This window comes from Phallusia mammillata, chromosome 4 (assembly GCF_965637545.1).
Source record: "Phallusia mammillata chromosome 4, kaPhaMamm4.hap1.1, whole genome shotgun sequence".
NCBI lineage: Eukaryota > Metazoa > Chordata > Ascidiacea > Phlebobranchia > Ascidiidae > Phallusia > Phallusia mammillata.
This window is the reverse complement of record NC_137255.1, coordinates 12513077-12532928: the sequence shown is the minus strand read 5'-3', so window position 1 is coordinate 12532928 and position 19852 is coordinate 12513077. Positions and strand designations below refer to the sequence as shown.

Below are 19852 nucleotides of genomic sequence, written 5' to 3'. Positions count from 1 at the left end.
CAGTACGAAAAGGTATACAAGGGTGCATCACAAACTTTTAATGAACCATTAATATTTGACTTTCAAGATATTAGAAAAAATATGTAGGCTTCAACTTATGTATAACAAAGGTAAACTTTTTCAATGGTTTATCCCCGTGTCTAGTTTGATAGTGGCTGTGTTACATTCGGGTGATGTTAGGATATCGAGTGTTGGTTTTTTCGCCGATGTTACATGAAAAATTCGCGAACGTATGCTTGGAGTTAATTGACATGATGGTATGCATAATGATTTTTCATGACGCTTTTATCTCAGTTTACCTTTTAGGTAAACAGGGTGCATGAGTTCGTCACAACAATTACTTTAAGGGTTCAGCGCACCAAAAAAGGTTGAAGAGCAGTAGGCTACTGATCTAACGTAAGTAAACGAAATTCATCCAGCAGGTAGTTGTTGGAAAACTTTCGCGAGGAACCAATGAACCTTTTAGTTAACTCCAGGTTTTGTTTCGGTAAGGAATGTTTAGTTTCATTAATCTATTTAACTCGGACCGCGAGTACTTACAAAAATAAGGGACCGTTATGGCTAAAAACTTGAAAATTTTGAGAATCACTGAGCTAGTGGATAAACTCGGCTCAATGCGTGGATAAACCACAATGCAAAGAGCATAAAGGGCGATTTGGGTATCTGATGCAGATGTTGTGTTAATGCACGCTAATCTGACCAGAGGATTGACAGAAGAAGCTGTGACTACAGCATAGCCAGAGCCTATTTTGTCCTAAGTGGGGGAAACAAGAGCCCATCATGTAACAATAATAGGGGAGACCGGGGATACTTCGGACGCGGGGATAGTTCGGACCAGGTACATGACGTCACAGTAGAGCATTGTGATGTCATTTTTAACAAATCTTCATGCTTCCATTACAAAGCAGCATACTGTTTGGGAGCATGCGTAGTTCAACCGAGTAGTAAAAATAAAAAAAGTGAGTTTAACAGAAATATCCAATTTTTAAATTTTTGGTTGTAAGGGTATAATTTGGTTGCTGGTAGCCGAAAGTAATTCTTTTGTGGTGGAAGTCGTAGTTTAGAAGCAACACTTCAATAAGCAAACGTTGATTTTGAGCAGGAGGTAAACAGGCGGCCATGTTTTTGCTTTTTTATGTCGCTACGTGTCTGGGGACAACATGTCCGACGTAGGCCTATCCCCGGTTGAAGTAAGTGTATTATATTGTATGCTCACAATAGTTTCAGATCATAAAATATGGTAAGAACGTTTAAAAGAAAGATGACAGGAGAGTATGCTTCAAGCGACCAAATAAAAAAAGCTGTTTTCGTCTAGTGCACAAGATGCTGACAGGAAAAGAAGGTGTTGCTCATGATGGATAATCATGAATCACTCTTAAGTGTCGAAGGCGTTAAAGACGCCAAAGATAATGAGATTGTACTCCTGACGCTGCCTCCACACACCTCTAATAAACTGCAACCACTTGATAAAACGTTTTTGGGTCCGTTTAAAACCTTTGTCAGCCAAGGTATTGATGATTGGATGATTGCCCACCTAGGTCAAGTCATTTCTATGTATGATCTTCCGAGAATCTGATTACAATCGTGAGACAGAGCCGCGACCACAGTAAATATTAAGTCTGGATTTCTGTCCACCGGCATTTGTCCTTTCGACCAGAATATTTTTACGCATGACGATTTCTTGAGCTCGTTTGTTTCCGATCGTCCTGATCCGGAAAGTTGTGCTGAAGCGGCAGAGAGTGGTTAAACTTCCCTTCCACAGACAGAATCGTCTACTTCACGTTATAAACCAGACGAAGAGAGTAGCGATGGAAACACTGTGCCCGGGCCTTCCAACATCCCGTGTTCAGTCCATGTCTCGACAGAATGTGTCAGACCATATCCCAAAGTTCAACCAGGAAAGAAAAGGTCAGAAAAAAAGGTCGATCATTTAAGATCTCGACATAAAATTTTACAGAAAGAACCCCAAAGCAGTGAATTGATTCATTGAGCCGCTAGTAGAAGACACCCACGCCGTGGAAAGTAACCGGGTTGCCATGGTTCTGCCAAATCCAGTATCAGTCGGAGGATCCAAATAGCAAATGGGAGCCCTATGATTTCCCATCAACCTTTCCTGTTTTAATATGCGCTAAGCCGCTAAAGTGCCGGCCTAGTCGACTTGTATATTAGATGATTCGGTATTATTTCGTTTGTTGTTTTCACCAAATGTGACGAATAAAACAAAAAAAGTACACTGTCCGAGGTGACCCCGGCCATGTCGGTACCGGGGCAACATCGGACACTTGAGAGCCTTAGGAATTTGACCTTTTACATGCATTTCTAGTTTGCTTTGGCAAGCGACACTCTTACCCTTTTTCGGCGAAGGATTACCCTTTTCAACAAACTAACATTTAAATTCATGTGACGCATATAAAAAAATTATTAGCAATTTTCAAAAAACCGTCCGAACCATCCCCGGTCTCCCCTACAGGATGAAAATTACTCGATATAATCGCTAACAAATATCTCTTCGAATTTTTGCCTCGAATTCAGCCCATTAGTGACGTAATTTGGACAATTAACACTCTGCAGTGAAAATCGGGCTTCAACTTTGCGTAAAATGCTTATCGCATGAGAAATTCGAACTTTCGAGTGTTTATTTACAGGTAGACCCTTTGTAAGCGAGAACGAAGTGATAATGTAAACTGATCATTGACCTTTTTAGATGACGTTATGCCACCGTGCCCTTAACCTATATTTGGGTGGCCGTTTTAGAAGTTTTTCTATTTCTAATTTTATTTGTGAGTATTTTCATAACCTGTTCTCTCACTCGCTTCTACAAATCCTTGATTTACATCAGGGGTCTCAAACTCAAACAAGTTTGAGGGCCAAAAACAAACTTTTAAGTAAGTCGGAGGGCCGCACTATCGAAACATTTGTGACAACAAACGTATTGCATGATGAAAAAGTAAAATGTTCATTAATGTATTAACTACATTAAAAAAACAATATTGTAATAAGGTAACAAAGATATATATATACATATTATGAGGCAAAATGAAAGAGCCAACTGTGCTTTATTGCTTTGTGTGGAAACAATGACGCCACAATGTAAAAAATATTATGCAACAATCGCAATTGCTGATTTTAAAGATTTCTATCATTCAATTAAAACGTTGCATATACCGCTAATAGAGAATGATTGTATCATGTAAATGTAAACTCACTGGTCTGACACGGTATTCCGCCTCAGTAAAACAACTTCTAGAAGTTACTTCGCGGGCTGCACAAAAACCCTTGGGAGGGCCGCGTGTTTGAGACCCCTGATTTACATAGTATTACTTTTGAGCTTAGTCTCGTTTAAGTACAGAAGTTGATCTCATGGTTTACGCCTTTACGGAAATTGATGAAGTTGTAGACTACACTGTACTTTTAGCAAGACTCAAAATATTTTTCTATCTGTGTTTTCCCTTCATCGACTGCTGGGTATAACTTTTTCATGTAGCCTAAAAAAAAAAACACAGACTGAAGTACCATGGCTAAATGTACAAGGAAATCAAAAAACACAGTGTACCCAAAAACGCCAAACACTTGAAACTATGCAATCAATATATGGTCCAAGTCACGTGCTTCATTTTTAATCTTGTAATTGAATGTTCTTGTATAATGGATTGCGCACGGGTACTCATTTTAGGACACCCGTGAAAGATTAGAACCTCTAAACTTGGACAAGAAGTCGCCACGCACTCCACAGCGATATCAGTTAATGACTTGCAATTGCTCATGTGCACTTCCTTTAAAGTTTCGCTACATTCACCATTGGCCAGGCAAAGAACGCCGTGATCAGTTACAAAAGTTGCGGAAAAATTGATATGTGCCAGCTGCTTACAGTGAGTCGACAGTGCCTTTAAACTGTCATCGCCAACTAACACACAACCAGAAATATTCAGTTTGCGAAGAAACTTGCAGTTTTCTGCTATGGCAATGATTCCTTCGTCATCCACGTTTTCGCATCTCCTTAAAAACACAGTTTGAAGAAGCTTGCAACTTTCTCCGCAACGTCTAATCCCCATTGAAGTTGGTCCTTTTCTAAAACCCTTGGGAGAGTTTAGGTCTATTTTTAAAAGACGCTGGCATATTTTAGCGATAGTTAAAAGGGACTTATCCGTTATCATACATTCGCTGAGATCTAATTCTTTGTGGGTGGCATCCAAAAAGTTTTCTAGATTTGTGTCATCAAGCAAACCCCTTTTGCAAAGCAGGTAAATTATTCGATTTTTCATGACCAAGGGAAGAGATTGAACACTCGTTCCGTACATTGGAAGGTGTTGTACTACGCAGTAAATCGACAGATTTGCCAAGGAGCCAACTCTTCCACCAACAAACGCCATTTTGTCATCGACAAATTCCTATTTGCCTGTGGTAAAAAATGCTTTTAAACACCCATTTCTGTACGTTATTCAACAGCAACCTAACAAATATCGCTATAAAACAAAATTATACCAAAGTAATCATAACATTTCCAAATTAACACAATGAGATACGTATATTAAAACTTCCACATCACAAAACAGGTTGTGCTACACCGCTACAGTGTTTTGTAGGAATAAATGACGTTTTCAACAGTTGCAAAAGCATTTATAAAGTCACTTTCCTCAAGTCCATATTTGTAATAGTGATGCAAATAGGCTTTAGAACCAAACATATCCCACGCTTTCTCAGTCAGCACATTTAACGATTTCACACACGACGTACCATTGCTAAGAAATGCGATACATTTTTCGTATCCTCTAAACGGTAGTTCCGTTTTCCACACACTGTTCCTGCATGCCGGCATTATCCATGTTGGATACAAACGTGAGTCCCCAAACTGTGTTAGCAGATCGTATGAGGTTGACCCTTGTCCTCTCATAAACAAAAGACTTGAAACGTACTTAGTGTAAGTGCTACTGCGTTGCGTTTTTCCGTGTGGTCTTGTTAAAGTTGTTCGCCAATTAAGACCCTCGTCCATGTGATGGTCAGTGAGCATCATTTGAAACATTCGTTTCGCCAAACCCTCCCATTGAAAAGTATTAAAAGCCATTGTGTGTGGAGACATATAAGGAACGCACTTGAGATCCAGCATCTTATACCGACTGTTGCAAACAAGAGCAGATGCGATATCGTTCAAAACATTTTGAAAACGGGATCCAGATTGTTTGTCTTGTATGATCGGCAGAAGCACAGAAGCAAGTTGGTGTGCAGCAACTTTATTCATGTCGTGAAATGAAACTTGTTTAATTCCTAGAAGTCGGTGACAAATTTCATGCAACTGATTATTGTGCAGAAGACAGACGGCATCAGAAACTGCAATAATGTGTGAAAGAGATAAAACGGCGTTGTAGTTTTGCACAGCCACTTCGCCACTCGTGTAAGGGCATACTACAGGATTTAACACCGTTGCCCGAGGAAAGTTGTCTCGGAGCACATTGCCTACAAAAGCACCCAGTCCCGATCCAGTGCCACCAGCAAGACTCATTAAAAGCAGAAAACCGCCAAAATAATCGCATTTTTCAATCTCTTTCCTGATAAGGTCAATGATTGCATCTTTGCATTTTGGAGCGTGAACCTTAAAACCGTACGACCAGTTGTTACCAGACCCGCTTTTCTGGACAAACTGTTGTGACTTAGCGTAACGCCATTCTTTTCCTGTAGTGTCTTGGACTGCCCAGTTAACTGCTTTTGGTTCCATGTCAATCATAACTGATCTTGCTTCGTGTTTTCCACATTGGGTGTCGTTAAAGAATGTTTTCATTGCTATGTCATTGTAATCTTTAAGGCGATCTTTATGGTGATAAAATGTCGCTTCTTCGTGAAGAACAGACAATAGTTCGTGCCCAATTTGAGTTCCACATTGTCCAAGTTGAACAGTCACAGTAGCTGCCATATACAAAATTTCATGCCCTAAAGTGACTTGAACCTGTAACGATAAGAATAATGTTTGTACATTGAAAGTGTTTTGCCCCAATAATCCTGAAATGACACCAACGTCAAACAAAAATTGATAAGCGAGTAAATTACACAAGAAAAAAGAAAATTATTTTCCAAAACAAATCTACACCAAAAACATTAGACAAATAACATAGTCCACAACACGCCACTTGTGTAAAAATCAGCTTTCTAAAGACTCATCTAAGTCCATGTCATCGGTTGTAGAAAGTGTTAAATCGCCTCTGAATGATTGTCTGTCGCATGTCAAACTATCCTGTGAAGACCCAACGGTTGGAATTGGAGTCGAGTAGTCGTTCTTTTTTCCCTGATCTTTGTCCACGGCCCCTTCGATGTCCTTAATCCATTCTTTTGGGGGACTTTCCTTGCGTAGGATGGCCGAGAGGCTAACGTCGCGTGAGGACACGGGATCGCCAAAGTTCACAAGCGTAGGAACTCTTGAAACAGGAGTGCTAAGGTTAGGTGGGGTAATCCCTACAAACGATTGTCCACTCTCAGGTGTAACGCTCTGTTGTGTTTTCCTGGACGAATTAAACTCAAATGAGTGTTGAGTTCCTGGGGATGGCGTGGTGGTGCTTTCACCTGATGCATCAGAAAATGTTGGCTGGGTTAGTTTTTGGCGGCGATGACGAAGAAAATGCCCGCTACTTGACTCATCAGCAAACTCCATTAAAGAATCTATAATAGTGGAAAAGAGTTGCTTAGACGTATATTTTTTGTTTGCAATAATACATCCATTATTTAATGTCTTTAACAACCTTCCTGTTTGTATTGAGAACGTGAGTCTACGTCATCCACAGCACCATAGAAAGGTGCATCATTGGCTGCAAACTGTTCCACAACTGCATCTAGTAAACTGGCTGTAAAAGCATCATCTCTCCTGAGTCCAAGAGACTAATGGACATGAAAAACACAATTAAAAACTAGAAAGGTGGTTTTCTAATATACTTCCTATATATATATTCTATACCATATTTACCAATTTACCATATTCATCATTTGATCTATTTGATCTACACATATGCAAGCAAAAACGAATGGGTCCCCACACGCGCGTTTGTGCGGATTTACGGTAAACAAACGTCCTGGTTATTTTTAGATTCTTAAGAAAAAATTTTCACAAAGCATTAACCCAACTTTAAAAGTTTTGTCTGTATTCTTTTTGCATGATTATTGTCATATAATTACAAAAAAACAGTAAATAAGAACGGGAAAATACTTTCAATTTAATCTCATGCTTATGACCTTGATATGTCGTTCAAGGTCAGTTTTTAAACAAATATTTGCAAAACTAATGTGCGTGATAACTTAATAAAACGACATAGCAAAACTGCGCAAAAACAGCTGATTTCTAATCACCGACACGGCTGTCCGGTAAAACGTCTGTGCGGACGTCAAGCTGAGCACACGTCAAGCTGAACTTCTGTCTGACTGACATTGTACACATATTATGGGATGTAAAAGTAACTATTTGGTCGATTAAGGCAAAATTTTAAATACTAAACGAATAACCTACTGCAAACAATTTATATGAGCTATTGCTGCCAGGCATAATATCAAGTTTGTAGAGCTCTTCTGGCAAATGTAATTTTATTCCGACGTTTCGACGTCCTATACAGGTCGTCTTCATCAGGGTAAATAACACTGAATGCGACTAGTACTACTACAAACAATTGTTTAACATTTCAGCACATTAGGGCTTGTATTTCCGGCCTAAAACTAAAACTTATTATTTTGGGGTTTAAGAGGTAAAAATGGGTGAATCCAATAAAAAGTTACAAAATTCTTTAGAATAGCTTACATTGCACCAACCAACAAAGCATGAAACCCTCAGATTATGTACTTTAGTCAGTACAGCTGTTTTACATATTTTTCGTTTTGGGGGCCTGTTGGTGAACTGCTAGGTCGTTTGGCGTCAGACTTCAGGAGGATCAAATTTGGATTATTAACTAACATCTGTGCAAATTTGAATAAATTTAAAGCACTCTTTCTTGAACAAACACATTTAACAAACTAGCATTAGACAGAAAGAATATTTTGGGGTTTAGGGAGTGAAAATGGGTAAATATTTTTTTAAGGTACACTTTTTTGTAAATACCTGATATAGCACCAAACAACAAAGCATATAACTCCTAAATGAAGTAGTTAAGTCAGAACAGCCATTTTAAAAAAATACGTTTTGGGGGCCTGTGGGTGAACCACTGGGTCATTGGGGGTCAAATTTCAGGAGGATCAATTTTGGATTAATAACTAACATGTGTCAAAATTTGCAAAAAATTGAAGCACTCTTTCTTGACCAAACGCGTATAACAAACCAGCGTTATACAGAAAAAAGAAAAAAACAATATGTGTCCCCTTCATAGAAGGGGACCCATAACAAGATCATTTCTACAGTGGACAAATCAACGGTGCAATAACTATGCAAGAAGTTCACCTTGTGCAAGTACTCAATAGCTTCCATGTGATCTCCCATAAAACTACACACATAACCAATTGCTGTGTAAGTATCTGCTGATTGTGGAACCAACATCAAGGCATGTCTGTGGTACTCCAGTGACTTGGAATAGTTTCCTAACTTTCTGTGTTAAAATATATTTTAGAACAGTAGACATGTATACAATGTAACTGTATACATTTAGTTTGATTTGTCAATTGGATATGGATAAGTTAGCAAGTCATTATGTATTTGCTTATAGGAGGGCTCTCAAACACGCGGCCACCTCCAGGAGTTTTTGGGCGGCCTGCAAGTAACTTTTAGAATTTATGTGTTTCACTCAGGCGGAATACCCTGTCAGATATGTAAGTTCACAACATACAATCACTCGCTATTGGTGGTCTATGGCATAAACTCTATGCAACGTTTAACAGGAAAATTTGAATTAGCTTCTCTTTAGAATCAGCAATTGTGATTGTTGCGTCATATTATGTACGTTGTAGCGTCATTGTTTTCACACAAAGCCATAAATCACAGTTGGTTCTTTCAATTTGCTACACTGTATATCTGTTGGTTATTGTGTTACTTTAATGTAGTTAGTTAGTGGCATAAATGAACATATTAGTTTTTAATCATATTTTTGTTGCCATGTTACACTTTAACAAATGTTTTGATAGTGCGGCCCTCCACTTACTTAAAAGTTTGTTTTTGGCCCTTAAAGCAGTTTGAGTTTGAGACCCCTGGCTTATAGGATTACAGTAGCATTTTTTACAGGATGGGCAACTAACAGATAATAAAGCTAAATAGGTAAGTTAAAGCACTTGTATAAAAAATGATTATAGGCCTACAGTACTTTTGTCTGTAAGTGATTTAAAAACGTTGCAAGTAGAAAACAGCGATATAAAACGTATATAAATGCAACAACAGCACAACCACATAAGTTGTGATGTCAAAAAGAAAGAGTTTTGCAGTTTAATTTCAAATTAGATGTCAATTTAGAGTATTCATAATATAAACAGAATCCAAATTACAATTGTGATTTATAAATAAAAAAATCAGAAACACTGGAGGATATTGGTGCAATAAGGATCTGTCATGTAGTTGTGAAAGCCCGTGATATAATATAAACTGAATATTTCTAATTTTACAAACACATTTACACCAGTTGACCTTTATTTCCATTACTAAGAGAATTTACCTTCCAACTTTTACCTAAAAGTGCATTTTAATAGTGTGTATAGTATTTGACCCATTTGACAGTCAATTGTCCAGCTTTTATTTGACCGATCAAATACCCACCCTACTTTCAATTTATAACCCTACAAAACAATCAGTTTAAATCAATAAAACACTGCCTAGACTAAGTAAAAGTGGCTATTTATATTGTTTTCTGGCACCTGTGAACATGTCCAAGGTTATTTAAAAGAGGCTCCCATTCTTCGATCATTACCTCTTTTCCTAGTTCCTGTACTTGCTCCAATGCACTTGTAAAATATCTAAGTGCCTTTTGAAAACTAAACATAAAATGCTAGTTGCATTAAAAAACTCATCAATAAAAAACATTAACTTGTACCTTATAAAACATGTTAACAAAATCTAATATTTTATAAAATATATATACTTGTTATTTGTGTAAGAGGCAACACCCATTTCATGCAAAACATGAGGATCATCAGGACAAATGTCAAGTGCAGTGGAAAAGAATTTTTCAGCAAGTTTTGTGTTATTGGTGACACTGTACTCTAGGCCGATATAAAGAAATGGAAGATGGCAACTGCAAAAATAAGGTGTTTTGAACAAACATGCAACTAGTATTTAACAGGGCATTCCGAATACTGTATGTACTTTATTTTTACATTCACTATGACCTATTAATTGGCATTTCCTGTCACAATTACCACCATTCTAATCAATAAAGCATTCAGTGTCACTTTTTTTAGTAATATAAGACATATTTCTGCAAGCAGAAACATGAGGGTTTACGCACATGTATCTGTAATTGGTAAGAGTTCTATTGAAAGCAGCAAATTGATCTAAGTGAACAATAACTTAAAATTAAAACAAAATCATCCCAGTTTTGTTGTTTAAATTGGTAATTTAACTGTCTTTACAACAAGAAAAAATATGTGGATTGACACATCTAACTACATAAAAACATTAAAAAATAACTTTAATTACTATCACTCAAAGCAATGTAAGTCTTAACATAGCAAAAGTATTGATGTGGTGAATTTTACTAGCATTAGAAAGTGTACGCAAAAAAAAAAAAAACATAAAAAAGATGATTTCACCCTCTCATAAGTTGTGAAGAAGTGAAATACGCAGCCATTGCTTGGTCATGTTCATTTTCAGCTGCAAATGAATGTCCGTATGCCAACCATGCGGGTCCATACATCTGAAAAACACACACCAAAAAGGAACTATACCTACACGTTTCAAAAAAAATACACAATGACATTTTGATAGAAATCAAAGTATTGTCAAACCTTGTCCAATAATGTGGTTTTAAGCAAATATCTTCTTGCCAAATCTTGTTTCTTTTGTAGAAGGTAATAGCAACCAACTGCATACCATGAAATCTATGCATATATTTTAAAAACATATAGAGCCAATAAATGATAAGCTGCAGACAGTGCACACTGTTCCCAAGCGGTTGCTTGGCCATTGTGAGCCAGTTTCATCTGTGCTGTATGTCCAGTTGTGGCATCGCACAGACTAGGTGATGCAAGGGGTTGTACCCTGTGCTCCCAACAAACTGGAGTGCCGTTGAATGGCTACACTAGCCAATGCGGCCGATCTCTCGTCACCAGCTGCACTGATGAGACCTTATAGGTCGAAACAGTGTGCACTGTCTGCAGCTTATGCATATATTTTTTTAGAAAATTGACATAAAAAACATTTCATCAAATTTGCACTAACTGTCAGTTCTGGATAACTATTAACCAAGCGATGAGCCAAGTAAAAAAGCATGTTTGGTTCACCAAGTTCAACAAGAAGTGCAACTTGCAAAGTAAGGCAACTGTTGTGATATGGATCAAGTTTCAAAATCCTGAAAAATATTGCATACATAATCATCAGAAGTAGTTTTACCACCGTCCTTACCTCTGTGAAATATTGTGACTTGTTTGAAATTCACAGTTGTAATAATGTCTTTCTGCTAAACTTGTCCTAACATCCAAGTTGTCAGTGAACTGTTTCACGTTGCTTGGAATGACGAATTGGCCCGGCTTGTTATACTGTCATTTAAATAAGCCATTTAAACAATTTGAGACAACAGAAAACAACATTATCAATCATCATACTTTTTTAAGCTTGATGTTGTATAAGAACTGCACAAGTTTATGATCTTCTGCAGTTTTACACTGCTTATGAAATGGTAAGGAATTTATTAAATCTTCTTCTTCATCTGCTCGCAGCATGTGATGACCAATTAAATGTTCAAAAGCTTCATAGCAAAAAACATCTGCTTTGAGTGCATCCTGTTTAATAAACAAAAATACTGGACTTTATTTGTTGACAAGGTACCTTAGCATCAACAATCTTAAAAGTAAACAAACAACTACACACAACAATAGCAATAAATTGTTTAGAGCAAAATGCACACCTTGTAACAATCTGCTGCCATTTCTCTGATATCCATAGCCTCATAAATATCACCTTTCAAAAGATGAACTGAGGCAATTATGTCCTGTTGTCAAAAAAACAAAAACATTTGCAAATCTATTCAAGTCCAATTTGGTTTGTAACATGCACCTTATCATCAGGAATTCCTTCAATCTTTTCAGGTTCCAATATGAATGATTTTGATATACCCACTGGATTATCTTTTTGCTGCAAGTCCAACAGATCAAGTGCAACCTGCCAGTCTTTGCAGGAGGCATAACATTTTGCTGCAAGATATCTTAAAATATTGTATTAAATAAACTTTTTGTTGCATGGATTTATGCTTAATAAAGTAAGAGTTGCCAAACGCGCAATGTGAGATTTGTCTGTCTGATTTGTGGAAACTTGACAAAAAGAGCCCGTACATATCTCTGCTAATAGTGTTCCTAAATTGTTGTACTGATACAAAAATGAGGAGGGTGTTAATAGCACATTAACTTGACAAAAAATCAGAGCCAGTATATGTGTGAAAAACATGACTATGTTTCGACAAGTGCTATTGTCAATTGTCATCATCAGGTCATACGAATTAAAAGCGACAAAAGGCATGAAACTAGGTGCCGCATTAACTTAAATTTAAACAAAATTGAAAATTTTTCATGCGTTAAGAAGCTCTTGTGTACATAAAGTTACTTGTTTAGGGTTTTTCAATATTGATAAATGTACTTTGACTTAGAACAGCCTCCCTGCACTTGTAAAAAATTCAGCGTGTAGGTAAAATGAGATCAATACCGAAATGCAAACTGTTTTTGATGAAGTTTTCTCTTGGTAATCAGGAGTGCAGCTCGTTCAAATTGTTTTAACAAATACATACATTGAGCAAGACAGTAAACATCTCTTGTGTGATCTGAAAAAACATCTCAAACTTTTTCTTCAGTTTAAAATGAAAACAAAAGGTGTAATATTGACTTACAGTTTGATAATGATGTAGCTTTGTCTGCCCAAAACAGTGCTGATTCATACTGATGCTAAGATTACATAAATGTATGTCATTTTAGAAAGATAACAATAACGCCAATTTCGTATATTTCCTAAATTACCTGGTCGACATATTTGGCAACAATTCCACGAATTCGGTCAAGTTGGGAATCTCCCATGCTTAACGTTTCCTATAATCCTGGAAACGAAACCAGGTTCAACAATGGGCGACGAAGTTGGTAGTCGGTTATTCTTGTTCATCGAAACCAACCTGCCAGCTCGTTAGTTCGAAATCGTACTTTTCTAACGACTGGCGCGAACCATTAATAAACAAATTTTTATGGTTTAGTTTACAGCATTGAAATCAAAAATTTGTGCGTAATTTTTGTCACAAAAATATTCTACATCGAATTTGCGTTTTTTTGAGTATGCACCACTGAAATAGAGATCATCAGTGGTAAACTAAATTTTCTTTTTTTAGGGAAACTCCCTATTTAAAAGGCATGCTTTCGTTTAGATCAGGGGTGCACATTCTGCAATCTGTACAACCTTCTTTCGAGGCGGGGTTGTGACAATTCAGTGACAGGCTGTCACCTATCGCCTGTCAATGACACCCTGTCACAGATTTACTGACACCCTGTCACAAATTTACTGACACCCTGTCACAAATTTACTGACACCCTGTCACAGATTTACTGACACCCTGTCACTGATTCACTGACGCCCTGTCACTGATTCACTGACGCCCTGTCACGGATTTTGACACCCTGTCACTGATTTACTGACACCCTGTCACTGATTCACTGACGCCCTGTCACTGATTTATATTTTTTGAAAAAAAAGAGTATTTTTCCTTTGTCGTTTGAAGAGCCAGTTTGCAGAAAGGGGTTTGAAATAAAGATTGAAAGCAGATTTGATGCACTGTTGGAAAATAATGTTCAAGAATTAACATCTGAGTTCTCTAAAATCATGAATGCGACTGTGATGAAAACTTTGGAAAAGGCTGGAACCAGAAAGCAGCCTTGCTGGACAACACAGGAGATCTTGAATACATATGAGATAAGTGTGGCCCACGTGGACACAATCTTTGATAGTCATGATACCAAAAAAGGTAAACTAATACCTCAAATCAAGAGTGTCTTATCTGAAAAACAAACAAGGGAAGGACATGATGGTACAGTCTACAGTCTTGTGAACCACTGGTCTAACAGATTGAATGCTAGGTGAAAAAAAGAGACCACCATCAAGAACTTGGTCACAGAGGCCCTGTGGAGCACCATGAAGAAACATGGTATCAGTCTCTTCCTGATCCTCCTGATCAAATCACTGTATAATATAAAGGTCATCAATGCTGTGTTAACCAATGGAAGTGCACTAAAATAGTTTAAGACTTTGGAGTATTTCAACAGTGCATACTGTCGCCAATCTTGTTTAACGTAGCTTTAATGGGTTAGCCATGTAACATGTCGCCATAGAACTCTTACATCACCATCATGCACAGAACCGACGAGGGAATAAGAAGACAAGGCAGGCCCAGAACGAACTGGCTTTGGCAATGTTCAGGGGTGGACAGGAAAATAGATCATGGAATACAACAGACTAGCAAAGAATCAAGATAGATGGGAGAAATTGCCCCAGGGGTCCCCGGACTACAGCAGTGACTTACTGTGTTAAATGACTCTTTTGTTTGTTTTAACTAGCTTTTGTTTTGAGTTTTCCAAAAATATTGGTGTTGGTACAAAAACTTTTACAGTAATTCTAAAGCATGACAAACTATTTCAGACAGCTTTTATTACTGAACAAAAAACAACGAATTTATGAATGCTTAAAGTGAAGACAAGGTGTGATAAAGAACTTAAAAAGCTAAGCAAGCACACGATATTCTCTAGCTTTCAGTATATAGATTAATACTCTCCTGTAACAATGCAATTGACACTTAAAATTCAAAAAAAAAAATACCCATCTTAGGGGGGATGCTACGTGCAAAATAATAAAAAATCAAACCACAATCACCCAATCAACACTTTTAAATTGTAACGCTGATAGGCGATTGTTTCCGGTGGTACTAAATACCGCATGTGACCGCATGGTACGCATGTTATAACATGGCAGGAAGTTGTAAAGGACTTGAATATGCCTTTACAAAAATATAGTTTTGCGAACTTTTGAAAGCGCTAACGGTTAGAGCTATTCTGGTTGGGTGAAGGTTTGTAATTAAAACAATGCTATAATCTGGTCTAATTTTCCCTTGTTGGGGCTTGTATTCTCGCATTTCACATACCATGCAGTATTTTAAGCAGAATAACATACGGTAACATGCAGTATTTAGTACCACCCATTGTTTCAGGCTGTCAAAACTGCCAAAGCAACCAGCCCGGAGTGTGTCGGATTATAAGAAAGGTTTATAACTTGGGCTGCCAGTGGGTTAAATACTGGAGCTGTTATGGCACATTTACATGACCATATCTACCATCTGGCGTGGACAGACTTCAGTTAAGAAAACAACAAATAGAATAAACCAATACACACATCCATAACATCACAATTTATAAGCAAACAGGACATTGCCAAGACTAGAAAATATTTAATGGTCTTACCAATACATTTTCATACCAAATGAAACAAAGCTTTGCATTTATAAGAGCCATGGCATTTTAGCAGGCTAGTCTACAGCCATATTGAGAAGTTATATGTCAGGGATATCGCCATGAGGCGCTTTGTCCATGAAGCACAGTGTGAGGTACACTACCAACACGAGTGAGGCTATAAGTAAAATCTTAATAGTCTGTGTGGAATTGAACTAAAACTGGTAAAGTTTAGTGCCTTGTTTACATAAAACGATTTAAACTTGCCTTAATTATATTGTATATCTTATACTCAGGGTCGCCATCCTATTCTTATTTCGAAGACTTGACCTTATTTTGAAAGGCAAGGTCTTTAAAAAGTTTATTTTCCTTATTTCTAAGAAATGTCATTGATTTAGACTTGAGTCCCCAAGTCAAATCCCTACTACAAGTAAACCTGAGTTGTCCTGAATTTTCTGTATACAAGCAGTTGCTCGAATAGATTGTTTCTGGCAAAAGACTAGCCTGCTAAAATGCCATGGCTCTTATTTCTATGGTGGACCTTCTTCCAGCGACTCATAACTTGCTTGATGGCGAAACTTGTGGATCTTTGTAGCACCCAGTGGTTTCATCCATTTCGATGTCACGAACGGCAAGTAAACATCGGCAGAACTTTTGCAAATGACCGAGCACCTAAAAAAATGAAATGTGGTATTCAATTTGGATAGAGTAAATACAGAACAGTCTGGAGATGGTGTTTTACTGAAATAAGACACCAGTATTGATTTTTTCCACATAATCAGACCTTGCACTGCCACACAACAGATAATGCTGGTAAAACACCTTAAACAGGATCAAGTGTAATTTCCCTTATTAACCTTGTATCAATCCCCTTCCTTTCTGTGTTTAATGGAAAATCAGCATTAACTTGTTGCAGATCTTTCATTCTGACAAGGTTTCAAGGTGGTCATCGAGTTTTCCAATGAAGTCTTCTTGTAGTTCTGTGTTTCACTGTAGTGTGACTGTAGCACATGGTTGTTCGTCATCACTCTGACAGTGTTGGTCCTTGTTACGAACATAGTTCTGCCAGTTTCTGAAGGTTTTTCTTTGTCGAACAAACCTACATAGTAAAGACAAAAAAAATTAAAATTATGTAATCTTATGAAAATTGGCAAATTTGGGCATCGAATTTTTGGAGTAACACAATTTTGTGCACTTTTACTGTGTGAAAAAGTACCTTGAATGCCAAATGGCAGTGAAAAGTCTATCATCTCTATCAAGTTGTTGCTGCTGTAATCTTCTCCTCATTTGAACATCTTCATCTGCACTTATTGTGGCTGTCCTCAGTGTGTGTCCACTACGAGTTGTGCCAGTAAAGTTTTGGTATCTAATTGCCTGGAGAAATGTTAAGAATTTCTGATTGAAGTTTTAATATTTACTATGGCACACAATACATAAACTGTTCAAATTTTACCTACTGCACAAAAGCAGCCTAAATTGTTTAACTTCATATTATTGAAATTTTACAAACAGAATTTATGAGCTAATACTTTTTGTCACATGATACAACATAAATTATTTTCCAGGCAATTTCCGACCAAGAAACCATGCCACAGAATTGTTTGGACTGACACAACTACAATTTAAAAAAGATAATAACGCAAATTTGCCTACCTGTAAAGTTTCACGTAGCACCTTGATGTTCCCCGATTTGTTGTCATTGAGAACATATTCTTCACAAGCATAGCAATATACATAGAGTTCATTGACATCAATCACTAATGGATGACCTGATTCCAAATAATGGTTTAATGCAGTGGTTCTTAACCGGTGGGAAATTTCCCACTAGTGGGAAATTTAATGTTTTTAGAGGGAAATTATGTGAGTTAGAAGTCACCAAACTTGGGCTTTTTTTATTAAATTAACCGTTGAAAGTTAATTTAATACAATATTTTCCGCAACAACATGTAAGATTAACTTCACCTAGTTTTGCAAGGCGCATAAAAATCCAACAATCGTTTGTTACGTCACAGACATTACTAAAAGTATCAATGACTTTGTTATTGTTCACGAATAAATGCATTTGGTCTGTTGATTGTGATGCGATAAATGACTATTGCAAGCACATGACATATAAATAAGATTGCAGTATACCTTTAAGGTCCCGACAAAATCACTTCACAAAATTTTTTTGATTAAAGAATAATTTTTTGTTAATGTTGGGCACAAAACATTATTATAAAAATAACAGAGGGGGAAATTCGAACTTGGTGATTTACTTTAATGGGAAACCACACCAAAAAGGTTAAGAACCACTGGTTTAATGCATGTTCATGGATATATCTGTAGGTTATATACCATTTTATAAATACTCAAATGGTCATCCAAAACAGTCCACACATTATTTATTCATTTTTATAGACTGTAGAACATTTTGTTTTGTGTTTTGACCATGGTTCCTACCTTCCACAAGCAACATTAGGGTAGCTTAGACATGTCCAAACAGACTCAGTTGTAAGGCAAGTGTTGCAGAGCCATCTTTGTGGGTTGACAACTGAATGACGTTCACCAATAGTCATGCGCAGTATGTGCTTGCAATTGCAAATGCTTAACTAAAACAAAATTTGCACAACCTATTAGTGCATGCTTATAGTTAAATTTAGGATTTTGATAAAACTCATCACATGACAATATTTTACAGCAGAGCTAGTAAAACCATTGAAAAATGGACTTTAAATTTACTGAACCACTTAAACCTTCAACACACCTCATACTCTGTGGAGAGTCTAAAACACGTGCATCTTGTAAGATATTGACTTGCTTGCTGATACACCATCCTGAAATAACACATTTGGTAACAAATCACTGTGTGTAATAAAAACGTTTTTGTAGAATGAACAAAAAGAGCATTTTCTGACTCGGACTTGAAAATATTTCAACAAATAAGAGATTTTAAAGTAAAATACTGTTATACACAAGAATTATTGAATCAATAATACATTATTCACTACAGAACTACAATTATTGATTGCTCGAACACATACATGTGAAAGATCAGTAGAGCGTTTCTGCTTCTGGTCAGCTTTCATCAAAGCTTCTGGACTCTTCCTGCCCATGTTTCCAAATGAAATTTGCGAACTCAATGAATTTGATTGTTTACCAGGTAACAAGCTATTTAAATTACAGAACCTATGGAATTCCTAACCTAACAAACACATAAAACATCCATACCAATTTAAACACACTTAGAAATTTATCGCACAGAGCGAATATAATTGGCTAAGTTGGCCACAAAATAACTTTAAAATAATGAACCATATTAAACTTAATTTTGTTTTTTTAGCTATTTAACCCCTTTTAACAAACTCGAAACATGGTGATTCATTTGCAGTTGTTTTTTTCTTTATTTTGTCGAAACACAGTATTTTTTAAAATCTCTGGTTATATAATGTATAAAGTTAGATCTCCAAGTAGACATTGACAATTACAAATATGTGCACACAATTCAAAGGTGCAATTAAATACAACACCTCAAACACCAATAACAACAACCAAATACTTGTGTTAATCTTGGTTATCTTTAAATCTTGGGTTTCCAATCGTTAAATGTTTGTGGCTGTCTGCAAAAAAAAATAAAACAAAAAACATCAACAATTTTTTGTGTAAATATGGCAGAATCAGTTTAAATGGGTAAAAAGACATTACCACTCGTAACATTGTCCTGAAGCTAGGAAATTCTAGATGCACTATTTTTTTGAGCAGCTTTAAACGTGTTGGTCTTCATGTGTACAAAACGTTTTTTTGTTTGGAAACTCAGATAATCTCCTCTTTTTGCACATAACATTACATATTGTTAAATATTCAGATATGACAATGTGGCACAAAACAGAGGTTAGACATGTTTACATAATAAAAAAAAACTACTTAAAACAAATTGATTGAACTTTTTCGCCCTGTTAGAGCTCATTAGACTGCCTGGCAGGCAATGAAAGTTCAAAAACACACTTACCTTTGCTGCTTGCAGAATTTAAAGATTTTACCAAAAAGTCATGAGGTACATTTTTGCACGAAATTTAGATTTAAAACCTTTGCTGCTTGCAATTTTTAAAGAAAACCCTTACAAGCAAAGACCTAATAAATTCGCTTGTGTTCATACTATCGCAAGAACGCCCTGTCACCGATTTTGCCCTGTCACTGATTTTGCCCTGTCACTGATTTAATGGCACCCTGTCACTGATTTAGTGACACCCCAGCCCTGTCATTGACGCCTGTCACTAACAGTGACAAGTGTCACAAAAAAGTCACA

The 19852-nt window shown here is 36.8% G+C and overlaps 4 protein-coding genes across 8 annotated transcripts; all 4 read right to left on the bottom strand.

The window, feature by feature from the left end:
• Nucleotides 1-3510: 3510 nt before the first annotated feature.
• Nucleotides 3511-4799, bottom strand: LOC145223401 (protein AMN1 homolog). Its single transcript, XM_080089826.1, has 2 exons — nucleotides 4735-4799; nucleotides 3511-4396 (listed from the first exon to the last, which is right to left on the bottom strand). Exon 2 carries the CDS (start codon nucleotides 4368-4370, stop codon nucleotides 3585-3587), a length of 786 nt encoding a protein of 261 aa, XP_079945952.1. The 5' UTR covers nucleotides 4371-4396; nucleotides 4735-4799; the 3' UTR covers nucleotides 3511-3584.
• Nucleotides 4464-5968, bottom strand: LOC145223400 (tubulin delta chain-like). Its single transcript, XM_080089825.1, has one exon. The coding sequence runs from the start codon at nucleotides 5903-5905 to the stop codon at nucleotides 4568-4570; it is 1338 nt and encodes a 445-aa protein (XP_079945951.1). The 5' UTR covers nucleotides 5906-5968; the 3' UTR covers nucleotides 4464-4567.
• On the bottom strand, nucleotides 5939-13440 carry LOC145223396 (cell division cycle protein 16 homolog). The gene is made up of 15 exons (XM_080089819.1): nucleotides 13105-13440; nucleotides 12978-13032; nucleotides 12797-12911; nucleotides 12155-12302; nucleotides 12006-12089; nucleotides 11704-11880; nucleotides 11504-11637; nucleotides 11321-11450; nucleotides 10888-10980; nucleotides 10693-10796; nucleotides 10023-10175; nucleotides 9799-9915; nucleotides 8402-8546; nucleotides 6726-6861; nucleotides 5939-6645 (listed from the first exon to the last, which is right to left on the bottom strand). Exons 1-15 carry the CDS (start codon nucleotides 13159-13161, stop codon nucleotides 6131-6133), a joined length of 2163 nt encoding a protein of 720 aa, XP_079945945.1. The 5' UTR covers nucleotides 13162-13440; the 3' UTR covers nucleotides 5939-6130.
• Nucleotides 13441-14755: 1315 nt separating this feature from the next.
• Nucleotides 14756-19748, bottom strand: LOC145223402 (ubiquitin carboxyl-terminal hydrolase 44-like). Of its 5 annotated transcripts, none has more exons than XM_080089827.1 (9): nucleotides 19556-19748; nucleotides 19106-19166; nucleotides 18591-18751; nucleotides 18314-18383; nucleotides 18010-18158; nucleotides 17221-17336; nucleotides 16784-16941; nucleotides 16425-16666; nucleotides 14756-16239 (listed from the first exon to the last, which is right to left on the bottom strand). In XM_080089827.1, exons 5-8 carry the CDS (start codon nucleotides 18023-18025, stop codon nucleotides 16555-16557), a joined length of 402 nt encoding a protein of 133 aa, XP_079945953.1. In that variant the 5' UTR covers nucleotides 18026-18158; nucleotides 18314-18383; nucleotides 18591-18751; nucleotides 19106-19166; nucleotides 19556-19748; the 3' UTR covers nucleotides 14756-16239; nucleotides 16425-16554. The 5 variants fall into 5 exon arrangements, with proteins under 5 accessions (XP_079945953.1, XP_079945957.1, XP_079945955.1 ...); XM_080089831.1 differs by having other exon boundaries at nucleotides 17221-17279; nucleotides 19556-19746; XM_080089829.1 differs by lacking the exon at nucleotides 19556-19748 and adding an exon at nucleotides 19252-19533.
• Nucleotides 19749-19852: the final 104 nt, after the last annotated feature.

Coding starts and splice junctions, on each gene's coding strand:
- LOC145223401 (XM_080089826.1), bottom strand. CDS start 4,370: ATGGCGTTTGTTGGTGGAAGAGTTGGCTCCTTGGCAAATCTGTCGATT.
- LOC145223400 (XM_080089825.1), bottom strand. CDS start 5,905: ATGGCAGCTACTGTGACTGTTCAACTTGGACAATGTGGAACTCAAATT.
- LOC145223396 (XM_080089819.1), bottom strand. CDS start 13,161: ATGGGAGATTCCCAACTTGACCGAATTCGTGGAATTGTTGCCAAATAT. Junction 12,303..12,796: donor CAAAAACAGTTTGCATTTCG/GTATTGATCTCA, acceptor CAATATTTTAAG/ATATCTTGCAGCAAAATGTT. Junction 6,862..8,401: donor CTATTGAGTACTTGCACAAG/GTGAACTTCTTG, acceptor CATGTCCATTAG/TCTCTTGGACTCAGGAGAGA.
- LOC145223402 (XM_080089827.1), bottom strand. Junction 16,942..17,220: donor TGCTACGTGAAACTTTACAG/GTAGGCAAATTT, acceptor ACATTTCTCCAG/GCAATTAGATACCAAAACTT. Junction 16,667..16,783: donor ACTGCCATTTGGCATTCAAG/GTACTTTTTCAC, acceptor TTTACTATGTAG/GTTTGTTCGACAAAGAAAAA.